Source organism: Bactrocera dorsalis, chromosome 5, assembly GCF_023373825.1.
Source record: "Bactrocera dorsalis isolate Fly_Bdor chromosome 5, ASM2337382v1, whole genome shotgun sequence".
Lineage (NCBI taxonomy): Eukaryota > Metazoa > Arthropoda > Insecta > Diptera > Tephritidae > Bactrocera > Bactrocera dorsalis.
The window spans coordinates 7,674,526-7,699,991 of record NC_064307.1 but is presented as its reverse complement, the minus strand read 5'-3'; the positions used below and the strand labels follow the sequence as shown (position 1 = coordinate 7,699,991).

At 38.8% G+C, this 25,466-nt stretch overlaps 2 protein-coding genes across 11 annotated transcripts in view; both read left to right on the top strand.

The window, feature by feature from the left end:
* Positions 1-25,466, top strand: part of LOC105231463 (SCY1-like protein 2) — a 72,994-nt gene that overhangs the window by 21,855 nt on the left and 25,673 nt on the right. For 5 of the 10 annotated variants that reach the window (XM_049456865.1, XM_049456867.1, XM_049456863.1 and 2 more), the window contains exons 1-14: positions 7,527-8,783; positions 9,015-9,140; positions 9,262-9,360; positions 12,827-12,982; positions 14,036-14,156; positions 15,644-15,739; positions 15,892-16,037; positions 17,699-17,829; positions 21,371-21,485; positions 22,770-22,915; positions 23,868-24,021; positions 24,193-24,369; positions 24,523-24,595; positions 25,012-25,148. In XM_049456865.1, the coding sequence (XP_049312822.1) occupies positions 8,604-8,783; positions 9,015-9,140; positions 9,262-9,360; positions 12,827-12,982; positions 14,036-14,156; positions 15,644-15,739; positions 15,892-16,037; positions 17,699-17,829; positions 21,371-21,485; positions 22,770-22,915; positions 23,868-24,021; positions 24,193-24,369; positions 24,523-24,595; positions 25,012-25,148 (1,857 nt within the window). In that variant the 5' untranslated portion in view covers positions 7,527-8,603. Of the gene's footprint in view, positions 1-6,208; positions 8,784-9,014; positions 9,141-9,261; positions 9,361-12,826; positions 12,983-14,035; positions 14,157-15,643; positions 15,740-15,891; positions 16,038-17,698; positions 17,830-21,370; positions 21,486-22,769; positions 22,916-23,867; positions 24,022-24,192; positions 24,370-24,522; positions 24,596-25,011; positions 25,149-25,466 lie in introns of those variants that run through there. The other 5 variants (XM_049456870.1, XM_049456872.1, XM_049456869.1 and 2 more) reach the window with 3 other exon arrangements.
* On the top strand, positions 96-8,595 carry LOC125778693 (uncharacterized PE-PGRS family protein PE_PGRS3-like). Its single transcript, XM_049457731.1, has 3 exons — positions 96-207; positions 7,522-8,508; positions 8,570-8,595. The coding sequence occupies exons 1-3, from the start codon at positions 96-98 to the stop codon at positions 8,593-8,595; spliced, it is 1,125 nt and encodes a 374-aa protein (XP_049313688.1).

The following is a 25,466-nucleotide window of genomic DNA, read 5'->3' as shown; positions in this document are numbered from 1 at the left end:
CAAATCAGAAGCATCGCACCTTCACGCTCTCGCATTGTGTTTGTGTTGTAGTTGTAATGTTACGGCTGTTATTGTTTTTGACAGCAGAAACCGCCATGACTATCAGCAGGGCTGTAGCGGTAGCGTCGCCACCGCCGTCATGGCTGCCATCGTCATTGCCACCGCAAGGCTCCGTCAGCATCGCAACCACTTTGCGTCCACTGTTTTGTACGTGAACGCTGCTATTTATAAAACTTGTTTGCTTGTTTTTCTTCCGCCGTTCTGCTTATTTGTCCCCGCCAGCGTCGGCTACGCCTATGCATATTTTCTTTACTTTTGCTTGTTATTCATTTAAATGTTTTTGTTGCTTTTATATTTGTAAAAGCAGTTGTGCTTTTTCCAGTGCCATCGGGTAACTCTTGTGCCATTCGCGCTTCATACACACACACATCCACTCGGAATTTTCGTTTCTGCGTGCGTATTCACTAGCCTGTTGCCTGAATGGCGCGTGTGTGCGTGCTTGTGAGCCGCGTAGCTCAACAGGCGGGATCAATGTATTACAGTTGAAAATGTTTCGTTTTTATTTAATATAGCTTTTCGGAGATTTACACGCGTCTACATGGAGAATTTCACAAAAATAAAATTTTAATTAACCAAATTTCGGAAAAAGCGTGTCGATAAAACGTCCGCCAGCTGATAATTTGTTGGGGGCGTGCTGCTGACACCTTCGTAAAAATGAAAGTAAAGCGTGGGATTTTCTGTAGAAAAAGATATTATTTTCATTATTATATATATTTATATATTTTAGCATTTATAACACCATGTCAACGCGGTGTATGCCTCGGCGTATGAGTAATATTTGGTAGAACACCAAACGGGAAGGTCGTAGATTATTTGGTAACCACCATATGTGTGGGTTCGTAATTTATAGCATTTTTTTGGGACTTATTTGGCAACCCACGGTTTTGAGTGCCTTGAGAGTGTGACTACCATTCGCCAGGGTGTGGGTTAAAATGCAAATAATAATACATAACACGTTCATATCTAAGGATTATACTAAGGAGCATAATGAGCGTTTAAAATGTCTCAGAGTTTTTCGAGCACAAAACATGGAAGAATCTCCAATTGCCAGATAAAGTAATGTCACGCTAAGAAAGTCAATTTTTTGTAGATTTAGTGAGATTAGCTGGTTGTTAATTTTTCCTGAACTGGCGATTCATGAAGAGTGCAAAAAAATAATAATGGGTAGTCGAAAAAGTCTTTTCGTATTTTGACAATAGATATCGTCGCTGTCGTATATCTCAAGTGCTACCAATCACATTGTATCATACCATATAGTGGATTAGAAATACGAAAAGACTTTTTCGACTACCAATGTTTAGCAGATTATAGTGACATCCAATACTAAGCCTCGGAATATTGCCTCTTTAGAAGGAGAATTGAAGATTTTGTATAGTTATGTAAATAACACATTTTTACTTTTTGGAGGGATTATGAAAAATGTCCTTATGTGGGCTTCAGGGTTAAAGAAACAGTAACGGTATTGTATCGGAGTACGTGTACTGAATGAAAAATTATTAATCAAGTTCCGAAACCCTTTTTAATTTTATCTTTCCTTACTCTGAATTGCCTTCGATGAAAATAGGCGCTCCAGCTTTTAAACGATAGTTGCCTTTTCTCATAAACACTTAAATTTACTATCCAACGCACTTTGCTCAGTGCTCAACTATTTTTGTATGCATACAGCTGTAGAATCCATAATGAGCTTGGGAAGTGTTAGTCAACAAAGCGGATATCTAACGGATATCGTCTCAGCTGCTCTTCGCACCTTTACCCGTTCAACGTGGTGAAGAGGTTTTTACTTATCAAAGTGCTCACTGTGGAAAGGAGTCCTTTACTTTTCAATGCGTGAATGTGTTGGCTGGAACGTTGGTTTGTTGCTCTACATTGCTGTTGCTCACTTAAATTTGATGGCGTTGCTTCGATAAATGGGCATACAATTTTATGCTGCAATACCAACAAGGGCATAATATTAAACGCTGGTCATTCAGTTGGCAGTCATGACCACTGCGTTGCGTCTGGGGCACTGAACACTTTGAAATCCCGTTTGTGCAATTTACAATTCTACATTGCTGCCACTTTACCCTTTTCCAATGCGATAGAGCAGAGTAGTCGATGCACACGCACACACACACACACCCACGTATGCCTGCATGTGGGTGGTTGGGTGAGCAAATATAAAAGGGAGGCGAGGAAATAATTTCCGGCTTTTGAACGATTCAAAGGGTGATAGACCGGAAATCAAATTACTGCAATGGCTTAGACGTTAAACCGCTATTTTGAGGTACAAAGTGCCGCAACTACTCGCGAAGACCCGATGAAAGTATTGACTGCGCGTTGAGTGCGCACACAAACATATTCTCAAATTTACACACACACACACACTTGTATGCTGAAAAAAACTGCTGCCTGTGTGCGCCATAACAAACTTTGCTCCATATTGCATGTTTATGTGTGGACGACGTTGGAGCTCAGTTCTTCTTGTGAATACATATGTATATGATACTTATGTTTCTCTTTTCAAATGTGTATTTATTTCTAAAGAACGCATTGCATGACACATGATATTTATTATAGAAATTATGTATGTTAATATGAAATTTTACTGTGTTATTATGTTGTCTGTCGCCAGAGCAGAAATTGGGCTGATAGTGTTCTTAGTGTAGACAATTGATGACGGAATTGTTTTTAGTAATAGTGGTTTCAGTGTCATGCTTGCTGTCAGAAGGCGAACTATAAAATTCAGTGAAAAAATGTTTGGAAGTTAAGATGTGGCAAAAAAAGAGTTAGTAACCAAAGCGCTCAAGTGCCACTCCACAGATAAATTATTTTATTTGGTTTACCAAGCAAAAGTCTCATTTCACTGCCGAGTCTTCCGACTTATTGTACATTTCCTTCCTTTATTAGCCAAGTTTGATGGACTGATAGATCTGAAAAGTTCTGATGAAAAATGGTGTCATGTAGAGAAAAACCCATTACTATTTTTGGAAAGCTTTTAGAACTCTTTTCACTTTGCTATTACTGCCTTTATTTTTCTCTAATATTTACGGAAGTCACAGTATTCTTGAAGCCAAAAAACTCTAATTTTGCTATCAAAATTGTTGAAAAGTTTATATAGATTTTGGGTGGCTGCTTATCTTGGTCGTATTCAACGCTTAGATAATAAGGCCCTTAGCTCACTAATATTGTCAGTTAAATATTCACAAGATTTATTCCAAGCTATTATATAAATGAAACTTTGAATGAAATTGTACCTTGACAGCAGCTGCAAAGTGCAGTTGCAAAAGCCTTGAAACTACGAATGAAGGTAATCAAAGAAATATTCAATCATACAAATAAACAGCTGAAAATTACGACATGCTCATTTTAGCTAGCACTCAAATTGCTTACATAATACTCACCTTTGCTTAAGAAAATATACAGGGTTTGTCCGGAAAGTAATAGGACTGATCCGATTTGAAAAAAATAGGCTCCTTCTGCGTCTATGCAGTGCTGCCAGCGCGATTTCTAGCATTGAAGGCCTCACGGAAGGCATTCTCTGGAATAACCTTGAGAGCCGAGGTTCATGCCGCTTTCGTGTGGGTGTGCCAGTCGGAAAACTGCCTTTTTGTCTCGGAATCATACTCAAATATCCATGACTCGTCACCTGTGATTACGTTATTCAAACATTGGGGGTAACTTGCACACATGTTCAAATTTTCTTGGCACACTTTCACTCGCCGCAATTTCTGGTCGTCAGTGAGCATTTTTGGAACCATCTTCGCGGACACCTTGCGCATGTTCAAGTGCTCCGTCGCAATATCAAGAACCATAGATTTTGATAAATTTAACATGAGGGTAATTAAACGAGGTGCTTAGTCGACGGTTTGAGTTCAAAACTGTGCGCACTCGAGTCACATTGTAGATGTTTGTCGAAGTCCAAGGTCTTTCAGCACGGTCTTCATCAGCGACCTCTTCCCGGCCCTCCAAAAAGGCCTGGTGCCACCGAAACACTACTTCTTGCCAAAGCAACATCTTTTCCGGCTTGCATCACTCACAGAAATAGCTACTCTACTCGGAATTTCATACGCCAATGCAGTAAAATAATGTTGTTTTGCAGCCAAATACGAAAACTGCCTCGATTCATATGCGCTGCACTTCTTTGATTGCGAGCAAAAACGACTATTTTAAATTTATAGCTGACTTCACATTAATAGGCGAGATCCACGAAGATCGCCATTTTTTGCAGTAATTTGCTTGTTGAGCTCTTTGAAAATTTAGGTAAACTCGTTAAGCTTCAGACGAAGATTTGTTTTGCTAATGTAATTTGATATGAAAGAGCTTTCATTCATTTAAAAATTTCTATTGCTGGAAATATTGTGTACTCCATTTTCCGTTCTTCAACTGCAATTAACATTAATTGACATTAACTACGCGTTATTGTCGCATATAAGTATGTATGAGTATGTGTGGCATTTCCAGCAACATGGATAAATGAAATTCTCATATAGGGAGCCTGGTAAGAGCGCGGGTTCAACAGAAGATACGAATAAATAATGTTAATTTTTCGATTATTTTAATATTTTCAATACTTTGATCGCAAGATCCCAGCCCCTAAATTCGGAATATCACAAATAAGTATTTAAAAGTTTATTTATAGAGCAACAGCCCATTATACTACACCGATGGTATTAGTTGGATAAACTGTCCCTTTTACTTTCACAATCGCGAAATAACGAAATGAACTTTCAGTAATACATATACTAAACGGAATATTTAATACATAACAGTATTTTAGTTATCTCCTTCCATGCTCTTAAATATTGATCTGCTTATTTGACAGCTATTTCACTGTCACGCGATCTACCGTTATACAACAATTTATTGTGCAGTAATTAAGTTTTCATTGGTATTGCAATCTGGCCTCTCAATGTAATGTGTGTGAGTATGTGAGTGTGTTTAAGCACTTTTTGATTGTATTGTTTGGCCGTTTGGGCTCTACAGCGACAAAGCACATTGTTTGGAGAGTGCAAATTGTTTGCCTTCGTCGTCTCCTTAATTTAGTGTTTGGTTTTACTGCTGTTGTCTGTAACATCAAATTGCCGCTACGTGTTCGCTTTGTAGTCGGGCCAATATCGTTCAACGGCAAATACACATCCCCTCACTTGTAGGTGTGTGCATGGACGTGTTCATACCTTTGTGTGTAGGTCCGTCTGTCGAATTTCATATAGCGATTGAGATTTTATTAGTACTAAAATTAATGCCTTTTTTACTGTTGTACTCACAAGTGAACACATGTATGCTATGCATGTATGGGGGTCATAGGCATTTCATTTATTTCTGGGTAACTCAATTTACCTTATTAGTATGTTATTTGAAAATTGTATTACTTTTGGTGGTTCGGTAGGCAAAAGATCTAAATAGAATCAGAATAATTGATTTATATTTTGTTTCAACTGGAGGTTGCGAAAATGTTGTTGTGGTTATTGTAGTGGCAGAATTCTGCCAATCTGACAGTCCTTCGCTGGATAAAAAATCGCGTCCGTTCCGGTTACATAGACCCGACTGTCGTGGGAACGGTTCCGAAAATGCTCGTCTACCATTCAATGAAACATTTTTCGAAACCGCCGTTGAGATGAACTAAACTTAGAATTATATATTTTTACTTCAGATGCCACTCGCAAACACTCAGCAGGCCAAATATATTTCTAGCATGAAAAAGTTCTCCAGAAAATCATGAATTAATGCAAAGCTGGCTGAAAGCCATAAAGGTCGGAACACAATTACAAGGGACAGTTGACTACATACCTAACAGTGATTCAAGTGATTCAAGCCCCATATGTAAGAGCACACAGTATTTTCATTCGTTCCAAACACATAACTGTATAAGTATTCGGTGTAGCTGGGGACGATTGGGAGAAGAGTTCCGTGAATTTTCATGTTGAATTATATTGACATTCGTAGTAAAGTTTACAGTTTAATAATTTCACAAAGTTTTTCACTTGGGAACACTTGGCAATTGTGAGTTGAACCCAAAATTCTTCGTTATCAACATTCCTTCAAAATGCCAAACTTTTTGATTTTTTCCCTACCATAGCTTGTTGCTGTCAGAAGCTCTAACATTTGCATAACATCAACAGCTTTAGCTGCCTTTTTAATTTTCTTCTTCGTGTTTTGTTTCTCCCCTTAGATTTGTCAATGCCATTGTCCTTGGGAGCCTTTGTTGGCGAATGGAAACCAGAGTTTTGAGTTACAAAACGACCGACAACAAGTAAAGCGACAACTGTCGCAAATCAATTTATATCAATCATAATTAGGTGTGAAATAACAACATAAACGAAGCCACACGCAAACGAGCCGTGCGCACGACTGGTGTGAGGTAGAAGGACGGGAAATTAACAAAGTCTTCCAACGCTCTTGTCAGCCACTGAATTTGATTAATTGTAACAATAAAGTCGAAACAAATGTTGCGCAGTCAGTAAAGAGTACGGAGTGAATATAGCGACCGAGTGACAGAGTGACAAGCATCGCCTGACTGCATACAGATAGGAGCCAGAGTGGCATTGCGCGGACATTTAGAAATTCCATCCTAGCAATTGCTAAATTTGACACGCTCGCAATTGTCGCGCGAATTGTCGGCGAACTGAGTACGTTTCACTGTCGCCTATCCTACGGTCCACATGCACGGCAATTAAACAACAAAAATAATAAGAAGAACAACAGTAGTAGGGGAACATCGAGCGCGAGAAAGAATTGTACAATTAAATTGCATGAATTAGCAGTTTAGAGCAGTGAAAGAGTAATCAACAACCATACATCAGTGCTGACGACCACAACCAAAGCAACAACAATCATAATTACAGCAACCGACATATCAGCACAGAATCACACAGCCACACATCAACTGGTGGCCCACACCCGCAAGCGGCGAACTATCTGATTGTCGAACTGCCGTCACAATAACGGTATTCCCAAAGCAGCTCTAACAGGCCACAGGCATAGAAATCTACGCACATTTGGGCGCTCACACACACATACAAAGCTAGCATTGCCCGCAACTGCCAAGCCTGTCGGGATACAAATTCAATATTGTTGCCGTTGTTTGGAGTTTATTAAATTGATTGGCCGTAACTAATTGGACAGTCGAGTCGGGGCGAGCGTACGAAAGCCGACGGCAACCACAACTATATCAAATCCTAGTAAGCGGCCGTACGAATATAGTCTGAACAACAAACAACAATTACAACAACACCATCCACATGCAGTTGTGAACATTTTCCATTTTATAGGCACACAACAACACTTTCACGACTAGACATACAGGTAATACTAACACAAATCTATTTGCACATGCACACACACCACACGAAGACAATCTAGGGACATTCACTAGAGAACTACATAGGCACACATACAGATACACATACAAGCACTAGCACACAGCAACGCACATAGTTTAATGAACACAGCATTTCATACAGTGTTGGGGTATAATTTAATTAGCCAAAATAGCGCAACGTTGGAAGCAACTCAAGCAGCATATACTGAACCAGCCGCAACATAGGCCGGTACAACGCGAAGCGCAGCAGCCGCTGCAGCCGCAACCACAATCACCTAAGCACCCGCCTCAGCAGCAAACACAGCCGCTCCAGCAGGTGCTGCCAAAGCTCCAGGCGCAGCAGGCGCTAGAGCTAGCTACCGCTCCGCAGCAGCAACAACAGCAGCAACAGCAGCCAACGCAGGCGTCTCAATCTTCTTGCGTGGCGTCTGCAGCGGCAACAGCGAACGACCCAACAACATTTGGTGCCATTAATCCAGCAACCACAACAATAACAACGGCAACAACGGCGGCCAGAGTCTTCTCGCGTTACGATAGTCTTGAGGAGCTGCAGCAGCGTACGAGCAGAAGTGGAAGCGCAATCGGAATATTGCCAGTGGTCGCGGCACAGGGTCCACAAGGATCGCGTGGCAGTATAGCAGTTGGAGCTGGGGTTGGCGCGGCGGGATTATATGCGTCTGCGGGTGCACGTTTACCAGTAGCCGGCGGTGTTAGCGGCAATAGTGGAAGCGGCAGCGGTGTTGGTGTGCGCGGTTCGGGCGGTTCGCGCAGTGGTAGCATAGCACCTGGATTAGATGGTCATCGTGCAGTGCTGAGTACCAGTGGAACAGGCGTTGTATCGCCGGCTGGTCAACAGTTAAGTAGGGGCAGTGTGAATGGCTATTCAACGGCAGGTGCAGCAGTTGGTATTGGTGGTGGTGTTGGCATCGGAGGTGGCGGTGGTGCGAGCGGAGGTAGCGGTTCACAATTAATAGGTAGCACTACCACGACGGCACGAGGGCGTCTTTCAATCAGTTCACCATCTGGCGCTGGTGCAAGCGCACCTACAGCGATACAAGGTGGTGCAGCCACAGCGAATGAATTCTTATTAATAGGCGGTGCTGGTGGTGCAGGCGTTGGTCAAGGAAGTAGCGGTGTCGGTGCTGCCGCAGGTAGCGGAAGTCCCGGGGCTGGCGGTGTAGGTGGAGCAGGTATTCCTAAACGCCAAGGAAGCTTTTCGAATGTTTTCTCGAAATTAATCGACGGAATGCCCGCCGGTACAATGTTCTCTAAATTCAAGAGTGCCAATATGGCACCCACGTCCCTACAAAGTATCACAGATACAAATCCTATCAGTCAGTACTTCGAGATCGGCAAACAAGTGGCCAGTTCAGGCCCGGAATTGGTGTGGCGGATACACGATGGCTACCGCAAAAGTGATGGCAGGGTAAGTGCAAAAATTTAATTTTACCCATTTAACTATTAAAAGTGCTGCTGCTTGAAGAATATATACATGTGTATGTATGTAGATAATCTTACATTCTTAGCAGCGCCTTCCTCCACTACAATACTACAATAAGTACACCAATGTGCAAAATTGCAGAACTATTAATTAAAATCATCAGAAACCCTCTGGAAGTTTCAAAAGTCAATATTAACGTCTTCTTTAATTCTTTAGGAATGTTCTATATTTGTTTTCGAGAAGAAAATCGCAGAAAAGCTTCATAAACCCCGACGTAAAGAGGCAGTAACGGAACTACTGAGGAACTCTGTAAAGACAATGGAGCGTTTCCGTCACCCCAAAGTAAGTAGATAAATACTTGTACCTTTTAATTATAGCATTTAAGAGTGTCTTGGATATTTGAGATTCTGATGTGACTCTTTACATTTTATTATATTACACAAATTTTTCTTATTTTTCATAGATTCTACAAGTTATCCACACAGTGGAAGAATCGCCAGACACTTTGGCTTTCGCTTCTGAACTTATCTTTGCTAGTCTCTCTAATATTTTGGCGTTTCATGTAAGTAAACAACTAGATAAGAAAGCTTAAGGCTTCATATTTACTATGCAAATAAGTTAGTAACAGTTTGTTTAATATATGTGATAGTCGGTAATCGCCTATCTATTGCTAACCATTGGTAACGATTAAGCTTCGTTTTATTCGCGGTCTCGATAAATAAGCCTTGCTTGCAACATTTGCGAATGCTGAACATAAACTGTGCTGCGTTGAATGATCTTAATATAGTATTTAAAATTTTATTTAAGACCATTTCGAGGTTCCCTATTTTTTTAAGAAAAAAACGCAGAAACTTCAAACTTAATGGGGATCGTTTATTACCATTCGAAAGAATATTCTTTGGTATCTATTTTTTAAAGATTGTTTTTTTCAAATGTTGTCCGCGGCTACGTCTCAGATGGTCTATCGGTTGAGTCCAATTTTCGATGACTCTTTCGAGCATTTCGACTGGTAACTGGCGAATGATCCAGTCGCCGATCACCGAAGTGTTCTCTCAATAAATCCACTGATTGATGTGATGTGTGAGAAGTAGCGATATCTTGTTGAAATTGAAGTCGCCGAGATGACTAGCTTAAATTTCTGACACAAAATAGTCGGTTTTGATGATGCAATAACAGTCGTCATTGACGGTGACGTTCTCATCCGCGTCATTTTTGAAAAATATGGACCAAAGATTGTACCGGCCCACAAACCTTACCAAACCGTTATTTTTCAGGATGAGTTAGCAGCTATGGAATCTCTTCAGGTTGCTCTTCGTCCCGAATTCGGAAATTTTGCTTGTTAACCTAACCATTGAGCCGGAAGTGAACCTCATCACTGAACAAAATTTGGCTCGAAAACGTCGGATCTTTTTGGAACTTTTCAAGAGCCCATAGAGCGAAGCGATATCGCTTAGAAGGCCGAACGGCTTCAGTTTTTGCACATGCTGTAATTTCTGCGCTCAATTTAAGATCTCGCGGTAAAATGCGCCAAGTCGTTCGTTTACACTCTCCGCTTCGGCTGCTATTCAGTCGAATATTATCTAATAATGAATGTTAGGTCTTAATATGAGTGATGGAGTTCCCAATAGTACACTCAGTAGGCCGATTATTTTACCAAAAGTTGAGGATTTATAACCGTTGTCTAGGCGTAAGTCCTCCCATCAATATATGTAATGCCAAACAATACTGAACAAAAATAACATGACAGTTTGACAGGACTCACACGTGAGCTGTCAAAAAAGGGTAATTGAAAAAAGTACCCCTACTTGCATCACCCGTTATATGCATTAATTTTGCCTCATCTTTGGTTATGCAGCACAGTGGTTTTCAAAAGTCACCTTCACAAAGCTAAAGTTGCATAAACACTCGTATATAGATCACTAAGTACACCTATGCATTAAGGCAGCCGAGCGTGTTCGGCATTTGGTCACGTGCGGCACATTGCGAGAGATAAACTTTTCACATTTCGGCTTATATCGACCACTAATGCTGGGGTGTAGCATCTCTGCTTGCTCGCCCACAGTAAAACACACCACATCTTCTCATCTTCTCTGCTGCTCTTCTGGCCTCCAGCGTATACTCAACTTGCAACGCCTCGAATATGGTTTCACCTATCAACGGCTGCGTTTGGCGTGAGTATACATATATGCAACACAGGCTGCCAAAGCTGCCACTGACACTGTGTCACTTGGCAGCGGGAACGGCAGGAGGCTGGCGAGTATGAGACTCTAAACATACATTTTCAACTGTGGGAAGAGCGCTTACTGTCTCCCAGCTGGTGGGAGTGCTGTGTGCAGTTTTGCGGAAATTGATACACCGCAGACTGTTTACGCGTCAAGCACTACGCCCCGCTAACCGACCTTTGCATTTGATTACGTGCACCTGAGTTGCATTCGGGTAAATTTTCGTATGTTATATTAAAGGTAGAACTAGTTAGAAAATTCGTTCATCAATGACCAACATCGGTAAATAATAATTGTTCTTGTTTGTTATACATAAGAGTAATATGAAGGAAATCGGAAAAAGTTAACTTCGGCCGAAGCTGTAATGCCCTTCAATAGTGCATTTTTTATATATACCAGGTTGTTCAGTTTGTCGTTCGATTAGAGAGGGCGTTACTACTAGCCCAAAATTTGTTTTGTTTGGTTGGTGAACGTATGTGAAGTTTTATTTCAATCTGTCAATTCATTATTTGTTTACAAGCCATTTAGTGTCGCCGTGTCACAGTATTTTTTTACAATGGTAACAATACAGTGATAAAAGTCTTATTTTTGGAAGGTGTAGCACCAAAAGAAATTCACGAACGAATGTTAAAAGTGTATATTGATTGTTCACCTACAATTAGGACAGCGGAAAGATGGGTTACTGAATTTAAACATGGTTGTACAAGCCTGGACGGCGATCCACGTGAAGGACGTCCAAAAAACGCATCAACATCAGAAATCATAGCCAAAATACCGCCATATTTTTAGTGAAATTTTTGGTTTTAGAAAGCTGTGTGCGAAATGGATGCAGCATTCGCTAACAATAGAACAAAAACACATTCAAATGTGACTTTATCAGCAACATTCGGAACGTTTTAAAAATGATAACTATCGATGAGACTTGGGTCTATCACCATGATCTTGAATCAAAACAAGAGGCTAAAGAGTGGTGTTAACCTGGCTGTTCGGTTTCGAGACAAGTTCGTGTCCAGAAATCGGCCAAAAAGTTTATGGCATCAGTTTTTTGGGATGCGAGAGGAATTCTGTATGTGGATAACTTGCCAACTGGTAAAACAATTAATTCAGAATATTATTGCGACCTTTTGGAGCAGTTGAAGGTAAAAATTCGTAAAAAAAAGACCCGGTTTGCAGAAAAAAAATCCACAGATTGGAGGATTGTTGGAGAAAGTGTATTAATATTCAGGGTGATTATACTGAATAATAAAGTGTATTTTGAATCATAAAATTGTGTTTTTCTTATCGAACGACAAAACTTATTGAACAACCTGGTATAACAAATTCTGAAAATTTTAACGATCAACGGTTTGCATCCAACAGAAAATATTTGTATAATTTAGCAAGTAATTGATTAGGTGCCCATGGGAAGCTTATCTAGGCCTTCCTATAAGAACAACCAAATTCAAGCCTCCGCACAGCAATCCGATTTATACAACAACTTAATTGAAAAAAAGGTTCATAATAATGCAGATGCTCATATTCTCTACACTATGTTTTAGTATTTATGTATATGTGTTTATTAATCTATATTATTACACAAGTGCATAGTAGGATATGAATTCCAACAAAAAATGTTGTTGCAGCATTCTAGACCGCAACTCAGGTGCAAATGCGTTGTGCCATTAAGTTCTTGATCCGAAAAACTAAATCACATGACTATTTTGTATAATAGTAAAACTTTAACGCTAAAAACTGTGTACATAACTGGAAAATTCACAAATGAGCAATCATATATCGTTACATAAATTCTCGGTTAAATGTTTGCAGGAATCGAAAACTTATGAAAATGTGGCCATGCCTTCGAACAGTGGAGCGACGGGCACGCAGAGCAGTCAACAGCAGAACACAGCAGGGCCCCAGCGGCCAGCTCATGCGAAGGAGTACAACTTTTTGGATATCGAATTGAAATACGGCTTTCTGCAAGTGAGTTTTGAGCACAAAAACCTTATTGGCCTACATGTGTGTGTATATGTGTGAGCAAACCAATGTAAAAATAATTCGTATAGGCGTTTTGAGAAATATGAAACCAATTAATTTGCTACTTTCAGTTCAGCGCACAATTTTAACCAATAAGAAAACAATTGAATTTCACAAATTTTAACAATGGAAATCATCGGCAGATCTTTCGATTAGTAAATGGAGAATTATGAGAGAATTATTATTAGAGAATTATATTTGCAATAATACTTGCTGACTAGGAAATATAATTTTATTTTCAAATAAATATTTTACTATATTTTAAGTTATTTTTCTCTGATGAGTGAGAACCATTAAACAGAATTTTAAACTTTTGCTTTCATTTTGACTGATTTCAAGATGTGTTAATTCATTAAAATAATTCTAAAATCAATCACTTCGACTCGCGTAACAGTCTTATTGATCTAACTTTTTGGCTTACTTTAATCTTGAATACAAGCAAATGAGCAGGTGCAACCAGCATTTTCTAAAAGTTTAAAAAATACAAGACACAAGTTTTCCTATTTTTCAATTTCCCATAATACTTCCACACAAGCTCAGTCAATTTCTGCAGCGTGTGCGTAATTGCACGAATTTCGTGAAGCATTCGCACAATGCACTTTTGCCGTGCAGAAGCAGAATCGCGTAGAGAATTCGACTTGAAAGCAAAACTAGTTATTAAGTTTGGCAAATTTGGCAAGTCTGAAACTATCTATTACCAAAGCAAATCTTTTGAACTTTCCACTTGATTTAATTGGAAACTTTGAATATTTGTAAGTTTCAAAGCATTGCCAAGTTTTGAGTATTTAACTCGAGTGCCAGTATATCAATTTCATGTATTTAGAAGAAAAGCATGTGAAAGAAATGAGTAAATAGTGGCTGCTTGCATACAAACAAGCCCATTCGGTGAAAATTATTCAAAATTTATGAAGTATCACTTCAACCACCATCACAAAGTATTCAACTTTACAGTTATTTACGTGTATTTGTATCGATTTATGCACTTGTTTTCTCCTGCAGCTGGTGGAAGCATTATCCTTTTTACACTACTCGGGCCACGTGATTCATCGAAATGTGTGTCCTTCATCTATATTAGTAACAAAGCGGGGTACGTGGAAATTGGCTGGCTTAGAATTTATTGGTGAGTATTTTTCTATGCAAATTTATTACTAATTTACCAACTTTTTGGAAGAACAACTTTTCTACTACTTCGAATGAAAATGGGCCTTACTGTCTGAAATTTAATTGGATTGTTTATCAGTTATAATACCTAGTAGGAAAAGTAAGAGATATTATACAATTTATATATATAAATGATCAAGGACAAGCTGAGTTTTTCAATAGGGAGTCTATAAACGACACCATATTTGTTTCCTCTTTTTGACATTTCTCTTTAGTAAGGTTTGTCATTTCATCACGGAAAGATGTACGATCCAATAACGAGTCGAAATTATTAAAATTTACTACCGAAATTCGGAGTCAGTGGGCTCAACTTTTAGAGCGCTACGTCCAATTTATGGTCGTCAAAATCGTCCTGTCAGATCAAAAATTGAGCGTCTAGTGGAAAAATTTGAATCCACAAAATGTTCCCGTGCTAGTAAGACAAAGAACTGCCTGTAGTGTGGAGAATATTGCTGCCGCTAGCGCATCAATTCAGGAAGACCTAAATCAGTCTTTCACACGTCGTTTTCAAGCATTGGGCATCTCTGCGGCGTCGTTGTGGCGAATTTTGCGAAAAGATTTTGGGCTACATCCTTACAAGATCAAATTGACGTAAGAACTGAAGCCGCTTGACCACCAGAATCGTCGTACTTTCGTGAATTGAACTGAGCCACAACTTGAAAATTATCCGGATTTTCAACGAAAAATCATCTTCAGCGATCAGGCTAATTTCTGGCTGCATGACTCCGTCAATAAGCAAAATATGCGTTATTGGTTAGGCAGTAATCCACACGTACTCCATGACTCACCATTGCATCCCGAAAAAATTACAAATTGATGTGATTAATAGGCCGGCGGCGTCATTGGTACGTACTTCTTCCATGATCATCAAGACCGTCGGCACATTACTGTGAATGGGAATCGCTATGGTCTATGCCAACAAGCCAGCGACGATTGATGATCTTCTTACGAATATCGATTTATGCTTGAAAACCGTCGAAATTGGGTTCAGCGTCTAGACTTTTGCAAGCGTGCCCGTAGTGGCCATGCAAAAGAAATCGAGTTCCATACATTATGACATCTTCACTGATATCCCAAACTGTTTTTGTTTTATTTGGAGAAAACTTGTGTAGCATTGTTTGTGTACATACTCTTTCAGGTGGATAGTGGGGTTTGCGCTAGGTCTGCTCCGATTTCATATATTTTTAAAGCTAAACCCCTTTGTTGTCAAAAAAATATGCACCCCCCATTTCATTAAGATATGTCACGAAATGTCTGATATTTTTGGTATAAAGTCGGCAGTAAGGATGGAAACTTTAACATTAAGTACCGGTGTCGATTTCGAATGATTTAAAAAATAATTTTATAGCAGACATACATATGTATGCATTATTTAAAAAGAGCATAATATCATATCAGTGGAACTAACTTTATGTGATCATGTTCATGTTTTTTTATTTCTAACAGAAAGAATGAATGAGACTGATGTAAATGAGTTAGTTCCTTGCCCGCCTTGGAGTAACAAGGTTTCAAAAATGGCTCAACCTAATCTGGATTTTATGGGTAAGTAGAAAGATGGACTTCTAACCAACTAATACAACTATATTCTGGTGATCAGTTGTGTTCTTCTATTGCTGTACATTCCCTGCTGGTTCTTTGTGAACAATCACATGGTTCCAATTTAAAATATTCGCCTTTTGTGTCTGTTTTCGCAGCTCCCGAGACTCAATTAACTTCGAAGGGCAGCCTACTTAGTGACATGTTCTCGTTGGGTTTGGTAATATGTGCTGTTTTCAATAGCGGACGGCCAATCATCCAAGCCGGTAATATAGTTTCGAGTTATATGAAGCAATTGGAGATGGTAAGCAATATGTTATATATATTAACCATATCAACTAGCAAGTGAATGAGCAACTCTGTTACTTTTAATGCTCTTTCTGAAATATCAGTGTTCGCTTGTAATTAAATCATACAAACAAAAAGTTGCATATAATTTATTTATTTTTTTCATATTTAAACACTGAAAAACGTATATACATAATCTCACACATTCATGAACGCCACTCACTCCTGCACCGAACCCGCGGCTTCGCGCAGTGCACAATGCGCTCTTCGTTAACTAACGCAAATTCAATAAAAAATTGTCTGCGAATCCTAATAAAATTCCTAACTTCATAACTAAAGTTATACGTGCAAGGTAAGCCTTTATGGGTTTACCTGGAACTGGAAATAAATGCATGAGGAAAAAGGAAAATTCAATTTTCAACAAACTAAGCGTCTAATTGACTGACGGGAAACTCCTCCATAATGACCACTAGAACATATTGCAGAAGTATACATATACGTCATATACGTAATACTTTATTATTTCAATGTGCAGATTCAGCATCATCCCAGATTAGGAGGGAAATGCAATGCGATAAGGCTTAATGAACAGCTGACCAGGATTTCTTTCTTCTTCTCTTTCCTTTATGAGATATATTTTATTTTTCTTTAGTTTTCCCATTCGATATATGTATATCATACTTTGGATTATGTTTTAGAAATATAAAATCTTTTGTTTTCAACCTCCCCTCTGAATGAAGTAATTCCCATTGCTGTGCATGAAAGCGATCCAATGATGACTTCAAATCCGTCGTAATGTCAGCAATGTCGGCTCTAGCTGATTTCTGTGCTAGCCAGTTGCTATTTCACACGTTTACCGACAAAAGTTCCTCCCCTTGAAACTAACAGTGCTTCATGCAATTTTTAGAATTATTTCTTCCGCCCTTTTTAGAAGCATTCCATGTGAAATGCATGTATGTGTGTATGTCTGTATGCAAATATTCCCCATTCAACTGCCACAACAACTGCATTTACTGAAATGGCGTGAGGCTTTGAAAACGCAGAGAAAACAATGGTAAATTGACTCCTTGATGGTAGACTTTTTCTAGTTTTTGTTTTTGGTTATGGGCCAGTTTGAAGTGTTTGTTCACGAGAAGAGCTCGGATGAAATGGAAAAGTGAAATTCTGTGCTGAAGAGTCTTAAACGCAGACTATCAAGTTTAACTTTCAAGTGAACACAAGTATCGGAAGTTTATTCACAAAGTGCTGTTGACATTGATAAAGAACCTGGCGCTTGTGTTGGCAGAGGCATGGAAACTTCTGGCTCATCACAAATGATTGATCAATTGAAATTTTGGGAAATTACCACTTATGTGAAATGAGATTATTATGATTTCGAGCCTTGCAAAGTTTAATATAATTTTAAAATGAAGAGAAACACGAAACAAAGACTTTGAAAGCTACATCCAATTAGATATGTAAGGCGAGCCATTTACTGAATACCCTGCCTAAGTGGCAATTTCGCCATTATTTACCTTCCTAATAAGGCAGAATTTTGTTTGTTTTTCTTTAATTAATTTAATTAAGTCACTAATTTGTTTAGTGCTATTACTGAGAAGTCTAATTGAAACTCTTAACAATAAAGTGTTACAAAAACTAAAGAAAAGTTAAAGCGTTATTTTGATGCAATACTTTCAGCTGGAGGAGACTGTGCAGAAAATGTTGCCGCGAGTACCGGTACCACTACAGGAGGCTACCTCTCGCTTGGTTAGTCGAGATCCCACCGCTCGACCGCCTGCGCAACTTTTGCAATTGATTAAATACTTTAGGTAAGTACTACTCAAAAACTTACATATTTATACGAGTAAGTGTTCCAAAAACTAATAATGAATTCACCGGTATAAATTGCAAATTATACATAGGGTTTACCTGACGCATAACCCCGCAAATTTAATTTAAATTTAGTCATTAGCATATAAAGTTTTACAATTTCTAACAATTCGTTAATCCTCAGCGGTAGATTTAAACATTGCCGAAATTTTCAAATTTTTGATACAGGATTTGTCCGGAAAGTAATAGGACTGAGTCGATTTAAAAAAAATGTATTGAACCAATCGTTACTATTCTTTAAAAACTTTCAAAATAGGCTCATCCTGCGTCGTTGCAGGCGATTTCCAAGCATTGAAGGCGTCACGCATAGCATTCTCCGGAATAGCCTTGAGAATCGAGGCGCATGCTGCATGGATCCGCTCTGTCGTCTCAAAATGCTTCCCTTCCATCGGCATTTTCAGGCAAGGAAACAAAAAAGTCCTGGGGGCTCATCTGGGCTATAGGCGGCTGCGGAAGCATTAGGATGCCGACCTTGGTTAGGTAGCTGTTCACTAAAAAGGTGTTGTGAGCCGCGTTGTCGTGGTACAACTTCCAATCGGCTGCGATGTCTTGTCGGACCCGATTGACCCTTCGTTTAAGTCTTTTGACTTTGATTTTGATAAATTTAACATCTGGGCAATTAAACGAATACTTAGTCGACGGTCTGAGTTCAAAATTTTGCGCACACGAGTAACCTCTTCCCGGCCCTCCAAAAAGGTCTGCCACCGAAACGCAACACTTCTTGCTAAGGCAACGTATGAGTAAGCATGTTTGATCATATCAAACGGCTCTGTCGCAGATTTACCGAGATTCACATAGAATTTAATCGCGTTCCTCTGCTCTAACGAACGCTGCATTTTCGGCTTACACCACTCACAGAAACACGTCGCGCGTCTCCAGGTTCTCCGAGAAAACTGACCAACCGCTTGTTCGTTAGCTAGGAACGCCCTCTACTGAATCCGGTTGGTGCGTGCACACTTCGAAGTACAGTTGCGGCGAAAGAAAATCAGTCCTATTACTTTCCGGGCAAACCCTGTATGTACGTATAAATTTACTTTAATAGATCGTCTCAAGTCAGGCTTTAAATTAGTTACGTATGTGCGAAGAGTAAAATTATGAGGTTCGGGGGGCGAAATTGTTCAGAATTCTTGGAATGTCAAATGTTCAGAATTTTTGCTGAGGAATGAAAGTGTTCTCAGGCATTTACCTCCCATCACTTTCCCCCCAAGGTTGGCGCCATTATTTATGCAGTGTGACACGTTTTCTCAGCCTTCTCGAAAACAATTGACCCCGCGCGACGGAATAACGTAGGCGATTACCTCGTAAGAGATTTGTTTGTATAAAATAACACAAAGCGAATGAATACTGTACGAGTATATGCATGTGTATGCATAGCTGCTGTGTGAGTCTGCCACTCGCGCCATTTACTTGGTGAGAAGTGCGTTTCGATACGTATATGGAGTAATGTAGGAGTGTGTACCGTTGTGGTTTGTTTAACTTAACCTTATGCTGATTGACAAGTGTTACGCCATTCTGAGATTGCGATTTATTGAGACATAATCTCGCACACACACACACTCGCACACTAAATATTTAATACTTGTGGAAAATAACACAGACGGGGATAATGGAGAAAGCGCGCTGGCATAGCACAAAGCAGAAAGTACAACAGAATACAAAGGTGTAAATTACAGTTTTCCTGTAGTTGATGGCCCTCATTGCGCAGCTTGATGTAGTCTACTGACTTGGATTTGCTTTAAGTTTTGTTTTGCACTTCTGGAAGCGTGATATCGCGCGAGGCTGTTTGTTCGTTCATAGCCCGAGGAACGGTGCTGCTGCCACTTTTTGTAATGAGTGTGGCAGAGACATTGACGCATCCGCCGCTGCTGGCTGTGTCTAGACTGAAGGATGCTGATAGACATGAAAATACTAGACGCGCATTAAGGCGATTTACTGGATGAGAAATACTCGACATTCTTGATTTGCAGGGTTGCAATTATCAATGAAAATCAGTTTAATGTTGAGATGACGTTAGATAATTCGCGGGTTATTGTGAGATATTTCAAGAAATTTATAAGATTGTGGAAAAGAGAGTCTAAATAAGGTGTTATACAGAAAAGTTCCCCTGAGAGTCTAGCTCAAGTTTTATAACCGACAATTCTAAACATTTGTTGTTGTTTATCGTCACCTAAAATGCAAAATAACGTAACCTCACTTTTCGTAAGTTTACAGACGAAGAGAAAAAGGTATAATAGAAGCCACTCATATTTAAACAACATTTAAGTTTAGGTTATATATCGGTTATATTTTGGTTATAAAATGGTTACATATTGGGTATATAGGTTATATACGGGTTATATATGTCAGCGGAAGCCGAAAATTCTATGCTACATATGTCTAATATGATATAGTGAATCGTAAGCAACAAAAAACTCAATTTCGGTTGTTGTTCGTTTCGTTGTTTTGGATTTTAGCTGACGATATGACCTTAATTATGCTTCGAACCAGTTTTATCTGTGGCTCCAGATTCCTTTAAATATTTTTAGACTGAAATTACTAAACATCATTTGTTAGCCTACTTTGGCAGGCGTTAAATTTGTCAAGTTGCTTAACTTCTCTAAAATCCAATTTCAAGTTACTATATTCACTTAAGAGCCAATCCTTCAAGGTTCTTGGTCGGCACTTAAGAATAATTATGGTCAGTGCAAAAGAGGCAAACTTTCAGTAGAAATTTAAATCTCAGCAACATGTGATGGTGTGCATTACTACTTTCTATAAATGTCGACGGCCGGTCACGTAAATGGGTATAACCACGAAAGAGGGCGAGTAAAAGGTGGAATAATGCGTCCGAAGTGAGCGGCAAGAGCAAGTATAAATTGAAACTCGTAAGCAAGCAAATATTTGCGCTTTCCATTCTGCTGGAGATTAAACCACTTTAAAGATAATTTAAATGTTGTCAACAATTCTTTTATTCCTTATTTTCTATCTTGTTGAAACGAGATCCACACTGTTTACACAGGTTAAGTACATTACCCGCAAGGCTTAAAAGTAGTTTGTTTGGTTGTCTGCTTGGATGCAGCACGGGAAGCGACGCTCACACACCAACGCAATGGTGATACACACGTACAGACATAGGCTTATGTAGCCTTGCACGGCCAGACAGTTGTTTTGCCTTCGAAAAGAAGTAAAGTGTGTTTAGAGGACTTTTTTTTAATTTTGCGCCGTTCCGACACATTGAAAATATAAGCTCTTGATGCGAGTGCTGAAGTTGTATGCTTAAAAAAGTTTTTATTTCAGTTAAAGCATAATCAAATGGAAAATTTCTTCGTATCGGCGTTTTCAGTTGGAATTTAATCTGTTTAACTGTTAATAAACTTTGATGCTAATGGCTGCGTCGCGCAGTATTGTTGTTATTAGAAATTTTCATTCATAAATTGGTTGTGAAAACATCAAACATACTTACACACATGTATAACTACATACGTACGCTTGTACTTGCAGTGATCCCGGTGTAAATGCGCTCAAGTTCTTAGATGTGGTCAACATGAAGGACACATCGCAGAAATCTCACTTCTACAAAAACACGCTAATGGAAGCGATGCCGCTGATACCGAGAGTAAGTAGCCAGCACACATTTACTCACAATATGCTTATGTACTCCCCGGAAAAACTTTCGTTAAGGGGCTATACTCGTACCAGTGTATCGCATGAAAAATTAGGTGATTTTCGTGAATTTTTTTGATTGAATGCTTCGAACATCTTTAAACGTAATAATGTATAATTTCAGCTATATTTTAAGATTTTTTTTAGAAAAATATTGAAAAGTAGCGGAGTTATGTGCTGTCTTTGGAGGTGCCAAAAAAAGTGCCCCAACTGCTTGCGTGATTCCGGCCGAAAGAGTAGCTGAAGCAAACAAATTCAAAAAGTGTATTAAACTTAAAGATATTTCCTAGGAACTTTGAAAAATATCAAAAATTAACAAAATGGCGTAATTTGAAAAAAAAAAACGTTTTTTTAGAAAAAAAATTGTCGTTTTTTTAATGCCAAATTGACAATTTTCAACCAATCAGAAAGAAAAATCATTGTATAGTAAATGTATTCAAGAATACTCAGATTTAATTTGAAGTCGATCGGTTAATTTCTGTTGAGTTATGATGCGAGCAATTTTGAAAAATGTCGCTTGTACCTGCGAGCGATCGCTGTTTAGAACGCTGCCATCCAAAACCTATTCAAATACGACCTTGCCGATTTCACAGGATATTTTTGAAAATATAAACTATCGAAAAAGCAAAAAAAAAATGTCACACTGGCATAGCCCCTTAAAGCATTGACTGCCGTCCACTTATACCTGGAGCAGATTTCACAGCAGCAAGCCAATTGATGGGAATAAGTAATATTCAGGGTTTTCACGTTATTTAAGTGTAAAGAAAACAAAAATGCAAAAACAAAAACAAAAATTTTATGCAACAGCTGACTATGCAGTAAACATCAAAGCACCGCCACGAAACTCACCTTGCAAATGTGTGCATTCTACCTGTAGATGAAAGTAACTGTAGTTTGGCAGCGGCTGTGTGTGTCTAAGCGCTGCACGGCGTCAGGTGCGCGCTTAATGGCTAAATGAAATTCCGACACATTTATGAGACAGCAATTGCTTGGCACATAAAAGGACCTGTTGCCGCGTACCCCTGTGCTCTACTTAGGTGGTTCTGCGGCGACTGCTAGTACTTAATCGTAATGTTTTGGCCGTTGTTGTTTGCTTTTTATGACTTGCTAATTTTCCACCCAAAGCTTTGGCAAACAAAAAATCGTAAAATAAAAAAATATATTACTTTTTATGTATGAGAGAGATTTTACGCTGACCGCCATTTCATTATGCCTAACAATTAACGTTTTATTGCAGAAATTGTGGTGGCAAAATGTGTGGCCAATGCTGCAGGCCGAAATCAGCAATGGCGAAGTACTGGCAGCGGTTTTGCAGCCCGTCATTAAACTTATACAGGAGGCATCACCGGGCGAATACGAGTCGATTATGGCGCCAACGATGAAGTAAGTGTTAAGCTTTTGATTTCAAACTATTTTTAAAATTGAAATCAAAACATTTTAATACGATTACAACATTTTTTAAACAGAGTTATAACTATTTTATCGTGTTTCCTGTCAAGTGGTTTATTTTCCATAATTCAAAATTTTTTATCAATAAATATAGTAATACAGTTTATGTTTTTAAAACGTATTTGTCATTATATTTTAGCAGTAAGTTATCCAGTCCCACTTGTTCCACCGCTTTGAGTCATCAGCCACTTCCGTTTGTGCTCAAGTTGTTTTTATTAGGTTACCAATAGCAGTGCTCAGCGCATTTCATTGCGTCCGGTTCATGCCACCGCAAGTAGAATCCAAATAGACACGGAGCATTACCGCCGGCACTATACTTATTTTATTTGCCTTCTAATTTCATGTATGTATTGTTTTTGTTTTTTCATCTTCGCTCGTCACAATTCACTTGTGCTTATTTTTACCGTTTCGTGTTCTTGTTCTTGAATTGTTGACTCTCGTTCGTGTTCGTCATGTCCCTCATTGTCGTCGTTGCGATAAAAGTTGTTTGCACAATTTAAGTTTGTCAGTTTGTCACACGAAAGTCGCATTGTCCTTGTGTGTTCGCTGTAAAATTTATCCTCTTATTGGAGCTTTACATTTTTCTCGCTATTTGGTGGCACGATAAACCTAACAAAAAAATATATACACATGCTCGCGCCAAGACGAATGGGAACTTTTGCCATATTCCAAGCACTCGTTAAACACAAGTCAAAGGAAGTTTTATTTTTGTTTTGTGTTGCGTATTAATGAAACGCCTGTGCGTCATGAATGTGTCTCCTAGCACCGCTTTACAGAAGTGCTCATACCTATGACTACGAAATTTTAATAAGCATAAGTTTAGCCAAAAGAAATGTAAAAGTCATTTACTTTATAGATGAATTGCTTGCCAAACTTTTATTTTCAGGGTAATTTTCGGGTCGCCCAAGTCCATACAAGCCACGGTGACCTTGTTGGAAAATTTACATCTTATTATAGAGAAGACCGCTCCGGGAGATGTCACCACCGACATTATTCCAATGCTGTTTTTTGCTTTCGAAAGCTCAACGATACAGGTGCAGGTAAAAAGCTCGAATTCATTTAAAATTTATTTTAAAATTTCTAGCTGCTTATTACAAACTGCATGCCATATGAGATTTTAAAAGGTTTAAGAAAACATTATTTCGATTTTCGATATTCGAAATTTTTGCGAGTTCAAATTATAAACTCTCATTTTTATGCTCCACTCCCAGAGCGCTGCTGTTGTGGCAGTTACAAATGTTTTCGACAATATCGAAGATGTTTCCATCAGACGCATGGTGATTCCAAAGGTGAAGTCTGTGTTCGAAAAGAATCTAGCAGATCCGAAAATTGTGCAAAACGTACTTATCTGCATAGAGGCACTCATGGACAAACTGGAGCGTGCTCAGGTGATTAAATTTACAAATTTTTCTGTATACAATCAGTATTTTCGCCATGAAATGCGGAACAGAGTACTTCCACCCAATCTGAACTTCTACTAAATACGTAAATGATTTCTTTCATCTTTTTCCAAAACATGCTTCTCAATGTGGCTGCAAAAGGTTATGGAAGAGGTGCTGCAGCTGCTAGGCGATGTCCGCATACCGGAACCGGATATAGTGATGCGTACAGTGCGTAAGTATTTGATTCAGTGTTGATAATCAGGCTTAATCAGGCATAAAGAACTTATGGAAATCAGTTATTTTTAACTGTAACACTCGAATTGAATCTATATGCTTTGCATTTAGATTTAGTACTAAAGGCGCTTACATAGAGCTATGCTGCTTGTAAATTTAAATTCCAGAAAAGTACGCAAGTAAGTTAGTGGGAATCTTCTGTTTGATAAAAGTAGCCTTTAATTTATAATATGATGACCTAAAGGAAGCTCCAGTCCTGTATACCTTTCAATAGTACACGATTCACAACGGTTGTGTTATCAGCGTAGAATTATATTTTTGGTTGCATTAGTACTATACAAATTATTAGATTTTTATCTTTTAAACTCATTTCCTGATGAATAAATTGCACAAAAACTATTTAATTGCTTGCAGATATATATCATAAAATGGTTGTCGATAAAACATATGGTCTGACGGTGGAGACAATGGCTACGCATGTGCTTCCACTATTGATACCACACACCGTTAATCCGGGTCTGAATCTCGAACAATACTGCATGCTGGTGGAGGTAAAATGAGACTAAACTAATACTAGCATTCTTATATTTAAAAAATACTAACAGATTCAAGCAATCCTATCCTCATTGAATAGCATACATGCCTGCTCACATACATCGTGGGCAAAAAATAGTAAGACTTTTTGATTTAAATTCCGTGCGAAACAGTTTTGCATAGATTGGTGTGGCTGTCAGTGACAAATGCCACATCAAAATAGTCATTAATGTTTAGTGTACGATTATCTTTCTGAAGTACAGACAGTGCACTCGGCGGTTTTTTACGATGAGTAAATTTATTCAACAAAGAAGTTCCATCGAATTTTTTTTGCG